The 15,457-nt window shown below is 45.7% G+C and overlaps 1 protein-coding gene across 7 annotated transcripts in view; it reads left to right on the top strand.

Annotated features, from left to right (window-relative positions):
• The first annotated feature begins 5,244 nt into the window (after window positions 1-5,244).
• Window positions 5,245-15,457, top strand: part of EYA2 (EYA transcriptional coactivator and phosphatase 2) — a 252,785-nt gene continuing 242,572 nt past the window's right edge. For 6 of the 7 annotated variants that reach the window (XM_068262947.1, XM_068262944.1, XM_068262949.1 and 3 more), the window contains exon 1: window positions 5,245-5,432. Coding sequence is in view for 2 of the 7 variants with exons in the window: in XM_068262943.1 (XP_068119044.1) it covers window positions 5,425-5,432 (8 nt within the window). In the remaining 5 variants the exon portion in view is untranslated. The remainder of the gene's footprint in view (window positions 5,433-15,457) is intronic. The other variant, XM_068262952.1, reaches the window with a different exon arrangement.

Below are 15,457 nucleotides of genomic sequence, written 5' to 3' on the forward strand. Positions count from 1 at the left end.
GTGACTGCTGCCCACATTAGGATTTTCTGGTGTCTGCTGCCCACATTACGATATTCTGGTGACTGACTGCTGCCCACATTAGGATTTTCTGGTGAGTGCTGCCCACATTACGATATTCTGGTGACTGCTGCCCACATTAGGATTTTCTGGTGACTGCTGCCCACATGGCGATTTTCTGGTGACTGCTGCCCACATTGCGATTTTCTGGTGAACTCTGCCCACATTACGATTTTCTGGCCCACATTACGATTTTCTGGTGAACACTGCCCACGTTACGATTGTCTGGTGAATGCTGTCCACATTACGATTTTCTGGCCCACATTACGATATTCTGGTGAACGCAGTGCCCACATTAAGATTGTCTGGTGAATGCTGTCCACGCTACAATTTTCTGGTGACTGGTGTCCACGTTACAATTTTCTGGTGACTGCTGCCCACGTTACAATTTTCTGGTAACTGCTGCCCACATTACGATTTTCTGGTGAACTCTGCCCACATTACGATTGTCTGGTAAAATGCTGCCCACTTTACAATTAATTTACAGTGAAACGCTGCCCCATTATGATTATTTGGCACCTATGGGGGGGGGGCCCATCCAAATATTCGCAGGGGGGCCAAGTGATTTCTAGTTACGCCCCTTGTGCACTGTGATACTGAGACCAGGACCTGAAGTGCTGAGGCTCCCTGGAATAGAGCGCTATCTGACCAGTCTCATAGTGGTCCCACTGTATTTGGTGAGTGTGTTTCCTGTTAGGTGTTTTGGTGGTGGAACACTGAGAAGAAACTGCACTAAAGAATTGTCATCCACTTGGACTGAACTGTGCTATAATGGATTATAGGATGGACTATGTAGGGATGTGTGCTGAACTGTGAATATAAGTTTGTGTGAAGTATTTGCTGTACTTAGTGAGAGCGCACTTCATATTGGCTTGTATAGAAACCAGAGCGCTTTGAATTACCATTGACATTTCCTGTTATCATGATTGTTTGCTCAGCCAGATACAAAGGTTTTTACTTTTCAAGGCCCGTACACCTGATTCCTTCAAACGACGCGTCGTCAGACCTGCCCGCAGGGTGGCAGTTCTGCCGACAGTTTGCCCGTGTATACAGTCTTTCGGTAGGCTGATAATTTTTCTTTTTTAATGTTTATTTTCCCTGGTACTTTATTTTTCGGTCAGTGTTCCCGGTAGGCTGATAAGGCTGGTTTTGACTGATCCGCTCTGCGGCAGAATTAATTCATTTACTTTAGACTACACAGAGCCACATTCATTAAAGGGAAGGTCCAAGCAAAATAAAAAAATGAGTTTCACTTACCTGGGGCTTCTACCAGTCCCATGCAGCCTTCCTGTGCCCTCGTAGTTACTCACTGCTGCTCCAGTCCCCCGCTGGCAGCTTGCTGACCTCGGAGGTCGGCGGGCCGCATTGCGTACATTTTTACGCATTCCCGCTAGTGCAGGAACATTAACACACATTTTTACGCGTTACTAGATCAATGCGTACATTTTTACGCATTGAACCATTAACGCGTAAAAATGTATGTGTTAATGTTCCTCCGAGGTCGGCAAGCTGCCAGCGGGGGACTGGAGCAGCAGTGAGTGACTACGAGGGCACAGGATGGCTGCATGGGGCTGGTAGAAGCAGAACTAGCTGGCGGCGGGGGACTGGAGCCGCAGTGAGTGACTACGAGGGCACAGGATGGCTCCATGGGGCTGGTAGAAGCCCCAGGTAAGTAAAACTCATTTTTTTATTTTGCTTGGACCTTCCCTTTAAAGGGGAACTGAAGAGAGAGGTATATGGAGACTGTCATGTGTATTTGCTTTTAATCAATACCAGTTGCCTGGCAGCCCTGCTGGTCTATTTCTCTGCAGTAGTATCTGATTAAAACCAGAAACAAGCATGCAGCTAGTCTTGTCAGATCAGACTTATAAGTCTGAACCACTGAAACACCTGATCTGCTGCATGCTTGTTTAGGGGCTATGGCTAATAGTATTAGAGGCAGAGGATCAGCAGGGCTGCCAGGCAACTGGTATTGTCTAAAAGGAAATAAACATGACAGCCTCCATATACCTCTCTCTTCAGTTCCCCTTTAGGATTACTTTTATCATGTACATTAATTGTATATTCACTTGCATTGAACTATATATATTCTGTGATGTTCATTCCTAACTTGTCTTATTCCATATCAAGAAAGCAGTATTTATTTGTCAAGGTAACAATAATTAAGACAGAGATCCTGCAGGCAATTTTGTCTTTCGCAGTGTGTTTTTTGCAGCATTCAGCCTATCGTCAGCTGACATCAGCTCACTGTCGGCAATGGGAATCGCACGTGGTGTGTGATAAAGTAGTGCAGGTAGCAAGTTTTTTCCCGCATACAGGAACTACATTTAGGCCCTGTTCAGACTATGTGCGTTCTTAGCCGTTATTACAGAACGCACACAGAAAGATTTTACGCATAGAAACGGCTACTAATGTTTTCTAATGGCCTCGTTCACATGTATGCGTGTGAGACGCAAACGTTTCTCATCCGCATTGCTGCACACAGTTCTGTGCGTCACGCACAGAAACGGACGCAATGAAAGTCTATGGACGCGTATCAAAAACGCGTACTATTGCGTTTTAGCGTAAGTTTCCCTCTGTGGTTCCCATAATTTTTTTTCCCCCCAGGTCACGTGTGTGTGCAAAACGCAATAGAAAACACATTCGAACGCAAGAAAAACGCATGCGTTTTTCAACTTGCGTTTCTTTGAATTTACGCTTTCTACAAACGCTGACAGTCTGAACAGGGCCTAAATGTGACCCAGCCCAACTGATAAACAAGCAGTTTTGCATGCGGGAAAATCGTGTGTGATTCCTCCAAGTGCGACCCCTGCCCAACACTAAAGGCCACACACCATACAATTTTTTAAATATCTGTTCAATTCAAGAATAGCAAATAATTTTTCTGACTGATTGTAACAATTCAAAAATCTGACCAATGTACCACACACCTTTGTTCAATTTTTCCTCAATTATCATAAAAATGATTGGAAACTTTGAGAAAATTGTTTGGGTATATATATGTATAAATTGACAATATACCACACACACACCATTTCATTTTCATAAAAATTGATCAGAAAAATCCACCATTCCCGATCAACTTTTATCAAATAAAAGCCGATCGGATTTCTTGCTCGAAAAAAAAAAAAAAAAAGGCTTTAGATTTTTTGTGAAATCTGATCATTTTTATCGAATTGCAGTGAAATCAGATTATTTTATTGTATTGTGTGTGGCCACCTTTAGGGCTCGTTCACACTAGGGGCATTTTCTTCAAGCATAGGCGATTTTGAAAATGGCCAGAAAACGCTTGTGCAATGAATCTCTATGAGAAGGTTCATAGCGCGGTTCATGCGCTGTACGTTCAGCAAAGCGGTGCCTGGACCATTTTTGGGGCGGTTTTGCTATAATGGAAGGTATAGGAAGAGCGCTAAACGCCCTCAACACAGTTTTATGCAGCGACTGCATTCGCATTTTTTTAGAATACACTGTAGTTATTATTTTTCGGGTCAAAGGGTATCATTCATAAACAGGCTGTCGGTAGTGCGGGAAAACACCGTTCTTCTCCGCAACCGGTAATTAAGACTTCTGGGTGGCCATTCATAAAGAAGTCTGCCTGTTGCGGAAGAAGTGCGGAGGTTTTCTGGAGGAAGCTGGCGGTAGCGTGGCGGTAGGCATGCGGAAACTTAAAAGCTGCCCGATTCCCTCCCTGCGCTGCTCTGTCTGATGCTGCTTGGGAGGTCCCTCCCATTCATTTATATGTATGCCGCCCGCCTATCGCTACTGTCGAGCAAGCGGTATTTTCCTTCCGGATACCGCTTGCTCTAATCTTTATGAATGGATGTGTTTGTTACTTTTTCTAGATTAATCTAGAAAAACTCCGCACAAGGCGGAAATGTATCGCTCTGTCACCTTTTCATGCGGAAAGAGCCTTTATGAATGGGGCTTATGCTGAGTGGTCGGGAAAGTCACCGGTGTTAAGCATTTCCGCATGCGGAAATGCTTTATGAATGATACCCAAAGAGTTCGCTTCCTTACGTCAGGGAGTGAATCTCAAAACCGCTCTGGCAAAGTAATTAGAAAAGTGCCTTTTCAAAAAACGCAGTGGAGGGCCGGAAGGGGAAGAAAAACAGCACACAAAAACGCAAAACGCTTGCGTTTTTAGGTGAATGAGGCCTCAGGCAGGGAACACATTTATTAGAAAACACATGGCCAAACCCGCACTACTGCACTGGCCGTTATAGTCAATGGCCCACTCAGGAATCATTCACACATCACTTTAAAAAAAAAATTAAAAAAAATAATATAGGACAGCTTTCTTCCGCAAAACACACACTTTACTAATCATAAAATATTTAGCCACAATATAGGAAAGTTAGAAGATGGCGCTGGACACTTAGGGCCCATTCACACTTGAGCGTTTTGACGGCGATTTCATCAAAACGCTCAAACGCTCGTGCTTTTCAAAGCGCTAGGGTAATAAAAGTCTATGGGCCCAATCTCATTTGGGCGTTTTGCGCTAATTGCCGCAAATCACCCAAAACCACTAAACGCAAACGCGTAGCCTGCACCATTTTCAGGCGATTTCCCGGCGATCACGTTTTAGTGCTATAGAAGCGCAAACCGCGATCGCTAAAAAAAAAAAATCACCAGGTGTGAATGGTGATTTTTGGCGTTAATCGCCCAAAAACGCCAGAGCAAAGCGCTAGCAAAATTGCTAGCGTTTTGCGATCAGTAAGTGTGAATGGGCCCTAAGTAGGTATTTTATGCTGCCCAGGGGAGGTTCACACTTTTTTTGGCTAATTCCTCAAGCAACCAGCAAGCACATGTATCATGTACCAGGCATCCCTGATCTCTGCTGTACCATGAACAGGAAGCAGTTGTTCCCTCAACTAACACTGGTGCCATGAAGTTATCACAGTGCAGTGGCACCTGCTATATGGACAGATTAGACCTGCTTTTGACATATTTTCATCTCTTCTCAGTTATTTAAATAACTTTGAGAAATAATCTTAACGGACATGTCTTTACCTCATTTTACCTCATGATTCTGTGACACAGCAGAGGAAGCAAGGAGGCACCAGATAAGCCCCGCCCCCAGCTCCAGTAGCTGACTCGCCGCTTGCTGGAGGGATGGAGCAAGGCTACTGACAAACCCCGCCCGCAACTCTAGCAGCTGCCTCTCTCACACTTGATGGTGGGGTGAAGCAACAAGTAAGGTGTCCGAAAAGCCCCGCCCCGGCTATAGCAGCTGCCTCATGCTTACCAGGGGGTGAAGCAAGGCGACCGACAAGCCCAGCTCCGCCTCAAGCAGCTGCCTCACGTTAAACGGTGGAGGGAGGGGCAAGGCGGCCGGCAAGCTCCGCCTCCGGACCTGGCAGCTGCCTCATGATTCTGTAAGTACAGAACTGGAGAGGTGAAACGAGGAACCGACAAGCCCCGCCCCCAGCTTTAGCAGCTGCCTCACGCTGCATGTACTACATGTAGTGATTGAAACAGGTGGGGAGGCAGCGAAACGTTCTGGCTCTACCGCAGTAGATACTACAGGACCCGGGAGTGTACCATGCGGCCATTGCTGCTGGCTGGGTGCTGCTCCCAGCAAGGTGCGCAGAGAAGGGTCATCTCAACTCGCAACTTACCCTAGTAGCGTTGCAGCTTTAGTTGTGACAGCCTGACAGGCGCTGCTTGCAGGGGCGTAACTAGAAATCACTGGGCCCCCCTGCGAATATTTGGATGCCCCCCCCCATAGGTGCCAAATAATCGTAATGGGGCAGCGTTTCACTGTAAATTAATTGTAAAGTGGGCAGCATTTTACCAGACAATCGTAATGTGGGCCAGAAAATCGTAATGTGGGCAGAGTTCACCAGAAAATCTAATGTGGGCCTTTAGAAAATCATAATGTGGGCAGAGTTCACCAGAAAATCGTAATGTGGGCACCAGTCACCAGAAAATCGTAACGTGAGCAGCAGTCACCAGAAAATTGTAACGTGGACAGCATTCACCAGACAATCGTAATGTGGGCAGCGTTTACCAGAATATCGTAATGTGGGACAGAAAATCGTAATGTGGGCAGAGTTCACCAGAAAATCGCCATGTGGGCAGCAGTCACCAGAAAATTGTAACGTGGACAGCATTCACCAGACTATCGTAATGTGGGCAGCGTTCACCAGAATATCGTAATGTGGTACAAAAAAACGCCATGTGGGCAGCGTTCACCAGAAAATCGCCATGTGGGCAGCAGTCACCAGAAAATTGCAATGTGGGCAGCAGTCACCAGAAAATCCTAATGTGGGCAGCAGTCACCAGAATATCGTAATGTGGGCAGCAGTCACCAGAAAATCCTAATGTGGGCAGCAGTCAGTCACCAGAATATCATAATGTGGGCAGCACACACCAGAAAATCCTAATGTGGGCAGCAGTCACCAGAAAATCCTTATGTGGGCAGCAGTCACCAGAAAATCGCAATGTGGGCAGCAGTCACCAGAAAATCCTTATGTGGGCAGCAGTCACCAGAAAATCCTTATGTGGGCAGCAGTCACCAGAAAATCGCAATGTGGGCAGCAGTCACCAGAAAATCCTTATGTGGGCAGCAGTCACCAGAAAATCACAATGTGGGCAGCAGTCACCAGAAAATCCTTATGTGGGCAGCAGTCACCAGAAAATCGCAATGTGGGCAGCAGTCACCAGAAAATCGCAATGTGGGCAGCAGTCACCAGAAAATCGCAATGTGGGCTGCAGACACCTGAAAATCGCAATATGGGCAGCAGACACCTGAAAATCGTAATGTGGGCAGCAGACACCTGAAAATCGTAATGTGGGCAGCAGACACCTGAAAATCGTAATGTGGGCAGCAGACACCTGAAAATCGCAATGTGGGCAGCAGTGACCAGAAAATCGCAATGTGGGCAGCAGTGACCAGAAAATCGTAATGTGGGCAGCAGACACCTGAAAATCGCAATGTGGGCAGCAGACACCAGAAAATCATAATGTGGGCAGCAGACACCTGAAAATCGTAATGTGGCCAGCAGGCACCTGAAAATCGTAATGTGGGCAGCAGACACCAGAAAATCGCAATGTGGGCAGCAGTGACCATAAAAATCGTAATGTGGGCAGCAGACACCTGAAAATCACAATGTAGGCAGCAGACACCAGAAAATCATAATGTGTGCAGCAGACACCTGAAAATCACAATGTAGGCAGCAGACACTAGAAAAAAAATGCACCTGTGAAAAAAAAAACAATTCACTTACCTGACATAAGTCTTCTCCTCTCCCGGCATCTGGCTCGCAGCTCCCCGAGTCCTCCTGCAGCACATCTCCCGCGCTGACAGGCAGAGTGCAGGGCTACGGCAAGATGGCTGCCGAAGCCCTGGACTAGAGACACAAATAGTCTCCAGTGTAGGGCTTCTTCGGCGGCCATCTTGCCGTAGCCCTGCTCTGCCTGCCGGAGACTATGCAGGCTGCTGGAGCGGGGCTGCGGGGAATGAACTGGCGCAGCGTCTATTAGACGCTGCGGCCAGTTGAGCACCTTGCTGGGGGGTCCAGAGCAGCGCTCCCCCCACGCACAGTGAGCGGGCCCCAGAGCAGCCCCGGGCCCCCCTGCGGCTGAGGGGGTCGCATCCTCGGTAGGTACGCCGGTGGCTGCTTGTGAGATATACACATGCATTCAGGCCCCATTCACATAAGAGCGTTTTGGCACAATTTCAGCAAAACGCTCAAACGCTAGCGTAATGAAACCCTATGGGCCCGTTCTTGCCCAAAAACGCCAAATGCGTAGCCTGCACCATTTTCAGCCGATTTCCAGGCGATCGCGTTTCAATGCTATAGAAGTGCAAAACACGTTCGCGCCAAAAGCGCCGCAGTGTTCAGTGATTTTTTTTCCCGTGAAATCCTGGAAAAATCACTCCTGCAAAACGCAGGTGTGAATAGAGCCGTACTTTGCATTGCTTTACACAGTAAGGCCATATACACACATCAGACCATAGTCTTTGGCCACATACACACATCAGACCATAGTCTTTTAAAAATGAAAGATCACAGGCCAATGTTACCCCCTTCTATGTAGTATGAGAGCCATACCTACACAGTCTTTTCTATGGAGCTGAACTCCCCATCAGAAAAAAATCTTTGCAAGATGCTACATGGAAGGGGGTAAAATTGGTCTGTGATCTTTCATTTTTCAAAGACTATGGTCTGATGTGTGTATGAGCCTTTAAAGAGACTCTGAAGCGAGAATAAATCTCGCTTCAGAGCTCATAGTTAGACTATGCCACCGCCACTATAGCGCCGCTGAACGGGGGTCTCTTCCCCCCTAACCCCCCCACTGCGACACTTGGTCGCAGACTTGGTCGCTCCTGGAGGCAGGGCTAACGGCTGCAGCCCTGCCTCCAGTCGCGTCTGTCAGCGGCGCATCGCCGCCTTTCCCCCGCCCCTCTCAGTGAAGGAAGACTGAGAGGGGCGGGGGAGAGGCGGAGATACACGCTGACAGACGCGCGTGGGGCAGGGCTGCGGCGGTTAGCCCTGCCCCAACCAGGAAGCGCTCCCCCGCATTACGGAGGGGATTTGGGGGATCAGGGACCCCCGTTAAGCCGCGGGATAGCGGCGGTTTAGCAGGGGCACACATGCCCCTGCTATCTATGAGGTCTGAAGCGAGATTTATTCTCGCTTCAGACTCTCTTTAATGTTACTAGCTGTTACTCTGCATGGCTCAGGGCCCATTCACACTTGAGCGTTTTGCCGGCGATTTTGGCAAAACGCTCAGACACTTGCGTTTTTCAAAGGTAATAAATGTCTATGGGTCCGTTCTCATTTGGGCGATTTGCGCTAATTGCTGCAAATCGCCCAAAAATGCAAACGCGTAGCCCGCACCATTTTCAGCCGATTTCCCAGCGATCAAGTTTTAGTGCTATAGAAGCTCAAAACGCAATCGCTAAAAAATCGCCAGGTGTGAATGGTAATTTTTTTGGGGGGCGTTAATCGCCAAAAAACGCCAGAGCAAAATCGCTAGCGTTTTGCGATCAGCAAGTGTGAATGGGACCTCACACTAGAATGTTCCCTATCAGCAATTGGTGAAAAACAAGTGTGCAAATCATGGTGGAGTCAACTGCCAATCAAGCAACATATGTGGGATTTTATCAGCTGCACATTAATTTAGGCTGGGTGCACACATAGCAGAAATGATAGCGTTGCGGAAAATGCTGCGTTTTTGCAGCTAATGGAAGTTTATGGGCCGCAGGAAAAAAAACGCATATAATTTGATGCCTGCTCTTTCAGAAATGCAGGATTTGTTGCAAAATCTTTAAAATCGCACATAATGAAAGTCAATGGAAATGCAATATGTGTTTTCCATGCGGTTTTCTATGCGTTTTTGTAAAAATGTTTTATGATGTATTTCCGATTCCCGTTGTCTTCCTAATGATTTGCAAAAGAAAATGCGTAAACGCATGCAAAACAAACACATCTGTGGTAGAAAAAACACACACAACCTAAAATAAAACTTGACATAAAACGCAGCCTTTCATGTTATGTTATGTTATGGGTGCACCCAGCCTGAATGCTGCTCCTGGCTCGTCAGTTCTGCTTTTTTTCTGAACAGAAGTTTGCATGTTATTTGAATTTTCACACTAAGAAGCTCAGTTTTTATTTATGCATTGAGGGTCCTTTCACACTACATCCGGTGCAGTGAAAAGCACAAAACTATATTCAAATAGCATTTACGCACTGGAGCATTTGTCCGGTGCATCTTATTCCGTGGTAATATCATGCGGCACATGCTAAAGGTAGTGAGGTAAGCATACATGCATTGCATCACACTGGTACCGTGCAATGCAACTTTTCAACACCACAAGTTGCGTTGCGATCCTATTCTTGTGGAATGCAACATGTATAGTGTGAAAGCACCCTTATGCTAGGTTCACACTGAGGTGTTGCATTGCATGACCTGTGAAAACAGGATCACAACGGAGCGGAAAAGTCACATTCTTTGTTACCTGCAGCATGCAATGCACATAACGAAAATGATGCTTTGCTGCAACCATAAACGTACATGTTGTCTGGTAACGCATAGCATGCCTGGCAGCGGACTCCACCACAGCGCACTGCTAACACATCGGTGTGAACCTAGCATGACAATATACTGTAATTTGTTTGCTTGCTATGCTGCTATATTGTCTGATGCACGGCAACATGTCTCTGGGTCACACAAACACAGTGTCTGTGTGAATCCAGCCTTAGGCCCAGTGCACACAAAAATCCTCTTGTCTAGCAGATCCACAAAACGCTAGAGGTTTTTGAAGCAGATTTTCAGAGCGATTCTAGGCATGTTTCACACCTGAGCGGGAATCGAGCGATTCCCGCTCATTGCAAACCGCTAGCGGTTTTCTAATAACCACTACACATTGTTGCAAGTGGCAGTGTTCTCACTGCCGCATTTGCGGTTAGCGATAACCGCAAACGCGCTGCATGCAACGGTTTGGCGGCGATTAGCGATCGTGATTAGCATGCAAAGCACGCTATTCGCGATCGCTCCAAAACCGCCGCAGTGTCCAGTGATTTTTCCGCGTTAATCGCTGAAAAATCACTCCTGCAAAACGCCGCCGGTAATTGCCAGCGTTTTGCGATTATAAGTGTGAACGGGCCTTAGAGAGGTTTTCTAAACATGCCTAGCGTTTTTTGGAGCGTTTTTGTGTAGCAGGTTTCAAATATTGGTTCAGTAAAGCTGTTACTGAACAGCTTCTGTAACAAAAACGCCTGGAAAACCGCTCTGATCTACCGTTTTTCAGAGCTGTTTTCCACTTTCCTATACTTTAACATTGAGGCAGAGACGCCTCCAAAATCTAAAGAATGCTGCAGCCCCCGAGTTTGCGTTTGTGGAAAAAACGAACCGCTCTGGTGTGCACCATCCCATTCACTTTCATTAGCCAAGCGGTTTTCCCCTGCAAGCATTTTAAAAAACGCTCCAGATTCGCTCTGGTGTGCACCAGCCCTTAGGCTACGTTCACAGTGGTGCAGCGCTGTGCGACGTAACTGCAACATTGTAATACAGAACTTTCCCATTCCGTTGCATTACTGCTTTTACATATTTGGCGGTTGTGGCGGAATAGACTGTAATAACAACACGCATCATTCAGGAGAAAGCAGAAAACTGTGATTTAAAAAGAAGTGTGGAAAAACACAAATGCAAAAGAACGGAAACAACATGCGTTTACCGACATTGAGGCTAGATTCCCAGTAGGATGTTGTGATGTGCCGTTAAGGTCGCAATGCAAAATTGCAACGCAACACACCAAAAAAGTTGCAATGCAACTTAGCTCTGCGTTAACGTCACATACAGTAGAGCACACTGGCAATGAAAATTATACTTCCCTGTATCTGTAAACATCTGCTTTAAGAGGTAACACCCTGCAGCAGTGCGTCACAATAAACGCAACATTTACAATGCGATTTTAACATAGCACTGTGAACGTCACATAGAGTTAACATTGCCGCAGGACAATAACGTCCCACTGTGAATCTAGCCTCAATGGCCTATGCAGCCATGTGCGTTTTACCTGTGAATCCATGTTTTACAAATAAATCACTGCAAAGTGGGGTATGCATAATTATTCAGCCCCTTTTGGTCTAAGTGCAGTCAGTTGCCCATAGAAATTGCCTGATGAGTACTAATGACTAGAGCAGGGCCGGGCCGAGGCATAGGCTGGAGAGGCTCCAGCCTCAGGGCGCAGTGTAGTAGGGGGCGCACAATTCATTCAGCTGTCATTCCTAATTGTGTTTGAAGCAGAAAGAAATAAGAAAAGGGGATACATAGCAGTGACTGCAAGCCAGATAACTAAGATTAAGGTATTGGGGAGGTTGGGGGCCCTGTGGCCCTCTTAGTCTAATAGCAATCAGTGTGGGACGGCTGGGGCGGAGGGATGGAGGGGCGCACTTTGCTGTCTTAGCCTTGGGTGCTGGATGACCTTGTCCCTGCTCTGGACTAGAGTGCACCTGTGTGTAAACTAATGTCAGTACAAATACAGCTGCTCTGTGACGGCCTCAGAGGTTGTCTAAGAGAATATTGGGAGCAACAACACCATGAAGTCCAAAGAACACACCAGACAGGTAAGGGATAAGGTTATTGAGACATTTAAAGCAGGCTTAGGCTACAAAAAGATTTCCAAAGCCTTGAATATCCCACGGACCACTGTTCAAGCGATCATTCAGAAATGGAAGGAGTATGGCACAACTGTAACACTACCAAGACAAGGCCGTCCACCTAAACTCACAGGCCAAACAAGGAGAGCTTTTATTAGAAATGCAGTCAAGAGGCCCATGGTGACTCTGGACGAGCTGCAGAGATCTACAGCTCAGGTGGGGGAATCTATCCATAGGACAACTATTAGTCATGCACTGCACAAAATTGGCTTTTATTGAAGAGTGGCAAGAAGTAAGCCATTGTTAACAGAAAAGCATAAGAAGTCCCGTTTGCAGTTTGCCATAAGCCATGTGGGGGACACAGCAAACATGTGGAAGAAGGTGCTCTGGTCAGATGAGACCAAAATTGAACTTTTTGGCCAAAATGCAAAACGCTATGTGTGGCAGAAAACTAACACTGCACGTCACTCTGAACACACCATCCCCACTGTCAAATATGGTGGTGGCAGCACCATGCTCTGGGGGTGCTTCTCTTCAGCAGGGACAGGGAAGCTGGTCAGAGTTGATGGGAAGATGGATGGAGCCAAATACAGGGCAATCGTGGAAGAAAACCTCTTGGAGTCTGCAAAAGACTTGAGACTGGGGCGGAGGTTCACCTGGAAGCAGGACATTGATCCTAAACATAAAGCCAGGGCAACGATGGAATGGTTTAAAACAAAACATATCCATGTGTTAGAATGGCCCAGCCAAAGTCCAGATCTAAATCCAATTGAGAATCTGTGACAAGATCTGAAAACTGCTGTTCACAAACGCTGTCCATCTAATCTGGCTGAGCTGGAGCTGTTTTGCAAAAAATGGGCAAGAATTTCAGTCTCTAGATGTGCAAAGCTGTTAGAGACATACCTTAAAAGACTGCCAGCTGTAATTGCAGCAAAAGGTGGTTCTTCAAAGTATTGACTCAGGGGGCTGAATAATTACGCACACCCCACTTTGCAGTTATTTATTTGTAAAAAATGTTTGGACTCATGAATGATTTTCGTTCCACTTCTCACATGTACAGCACTTTGTATTGGTCTTTCATGTGGAATTCCAATAAAATTGATTCATGTTTGTGGCAGTAATTTGACAAAATGTGGAAAACTTCAAGGGGGCCGAATACTTTTGCAAGCCACTGTATGTATAGGCCTATATACTGCCATATTGCATGTGACTAGAAAATCCAATGCAATTTGCATAGAATGCTTTCCTATAAGGGAAATGCTTGCATTTTGCATGTATTTAAAAAATAAAAATATGATACTGTATTTTTCACTTTTGAAAAAGGGAGGTTATTTAAAAAACGCTTACACATTTACATTCAGCAATGCATCTAGTAAATGCAGCTTTACCAAAGAACCTTTCTGCTGTGGCTGCAATCTGAAGTACAACATTGTGCATCTGCTGTAATGCCGGGAATACACAGGTCGATCCGGCGGCCAATTAGCCGCTGGATCGACCCCAGCTGCGTCCCCGCTCTTCCGCGCGGATCGATTGCCGCTCGTCCCCGTCGGCACTTCCTAATCAGCTGCTTGATTCCCTGCCATTGTCCGCCGGCGGGGATCGAGCAGGCAGGAGTCGAGCGGCTTGATGGGGCCTGAATATTATCAGCTGACCAGATCAGCTGGTCAATGCACGATACAGAAACGTACCGTGTATTCCTAGCATTAGTCCCCAATCAGTGATCGAGGAATGTCATTCAGAGGTGATATTGGGACAGTTATATGGGAAAATCGATTTGAATACCAATTCTGCCAACAGAAATCTAGATCATACGGCAGAGATGGTCTAATGCCTAGTACACACCTTCAATTATTATTGGCCAATCACTGACCAATGTTACCACTTTCATGCAGTATAGGAGCCAACAGCTATTGAATACTATGAACAGATTGTGTAGGTAAACCCTCATGGTGATCAAATTGTTCAGTGATTGGCCAATCCTATTTGAAAGTGTGTAGCAGGGTTAAGATATGCTGATCATTCCCGCATGCGTGGAAATGTCATGTGTATTGTATACTGCTTGGAATTTAGCCAATCAGAATCGGCAGGAATGCATCTGCTTGTCCCAAATCCAATCGACAAATGTCTTACAATACATCTGCAGACAAGCCGGAATGATCAGCTTACTGACTTTCTCTGACAGCAGGTAAAGTAAAGATAGGTAGCATCAGTGCCCATTAACAGTACAATTTTATATTCAAATAATTTTTATTGAGTTTTTTCTATAAAGAAAATTAACAATGGTCGTTTTATGCATGAACAGTACAATTTGAGGCCGCTTTCACAGTGGGACGTTAAGGTCGCACGTTATAAAAAATTATAACGCAGACTAACGCACAGCAATGCAAAGTCTGTGCGACATTTACAGTGCACACGTTGCGTTGTGTGTAACGTGTAGCAATATTTAGAAAGTGCTGCATGCTGTGCGTTTAGCAATACATTTGGTGCGTTATGTATGTGTATTGCACATGCTCAGGAATGTTGTTTTTTTTTTAATGTAACGCATGCGCCGTTTTTGTCCCATCAGTATGCAACGAAAAAAGCGCACCAAGAGACACATAACGTAGTACAAAATAACGCCCAATTTTATAACCTACATGCGCCGCGTTAGGGGCACGTTGTGCGACTTTAACGTTGCATCAAACGCAGCATCCCACTGTGAAAGAGGCCTTAAGTGAACAATCAAATGTTTGATCAGATTTTTCTGATCCTACTGTGTGAAAACAAAGAAACTAGTGAGCCCAATAGAGCTTGAACGATTGCGTTATTGATTGTTTCAATTAAGAAGTGGAGGCAGATATATATATATATATATATATATATATATATATATATATATATATATATATATATATATATATTTGGAAATGTGATCGTAAGTCTGTGGATCAGTTAGAGTGAACCGGAGATGAGAGGGATATGGAGGCTGCCATATTAATTTCCTCTTAAGGGAACCTTAAAGGGGAACTTCAGCCTAAACAAACATACTGTCATCAAGTTACATTAGTTATGTTAATTAGAATAGATAGGTAATATAATCTCTTACCCACCCTGTTTTAAAAGAAAAGGCAAATGTTGGTGATTCATGGGGGCTGCCATCTTTGTCATGGGGGCAGCCATCTTTTTGGTTGAAAGTAGGTGACAAGGAGCAGGAGACACAGTTCCAACTGTCCTGTGTCCTGATTACCCCTCCCAGCTGCACACACTAGGCTTCAAATGTCAAATTCAAAATGTAAAAAAAAAAAATTGCA

Source organism: Hyperolius riggenbachi, chromosome 12 (assembly GCF_040937935.1).
Source record: "Hyperolius riggenbachi isolate aHypRig1 chromosome 12, aHypRig1.pri, whole genome shotgun sequence".
Taxonomy (NCBI): Eukaryota; Metazoa; Chordata; class Amphibia; order Anura; family Hyperoliidae; genus Hyperolius; species Hyperolius riggenbachi.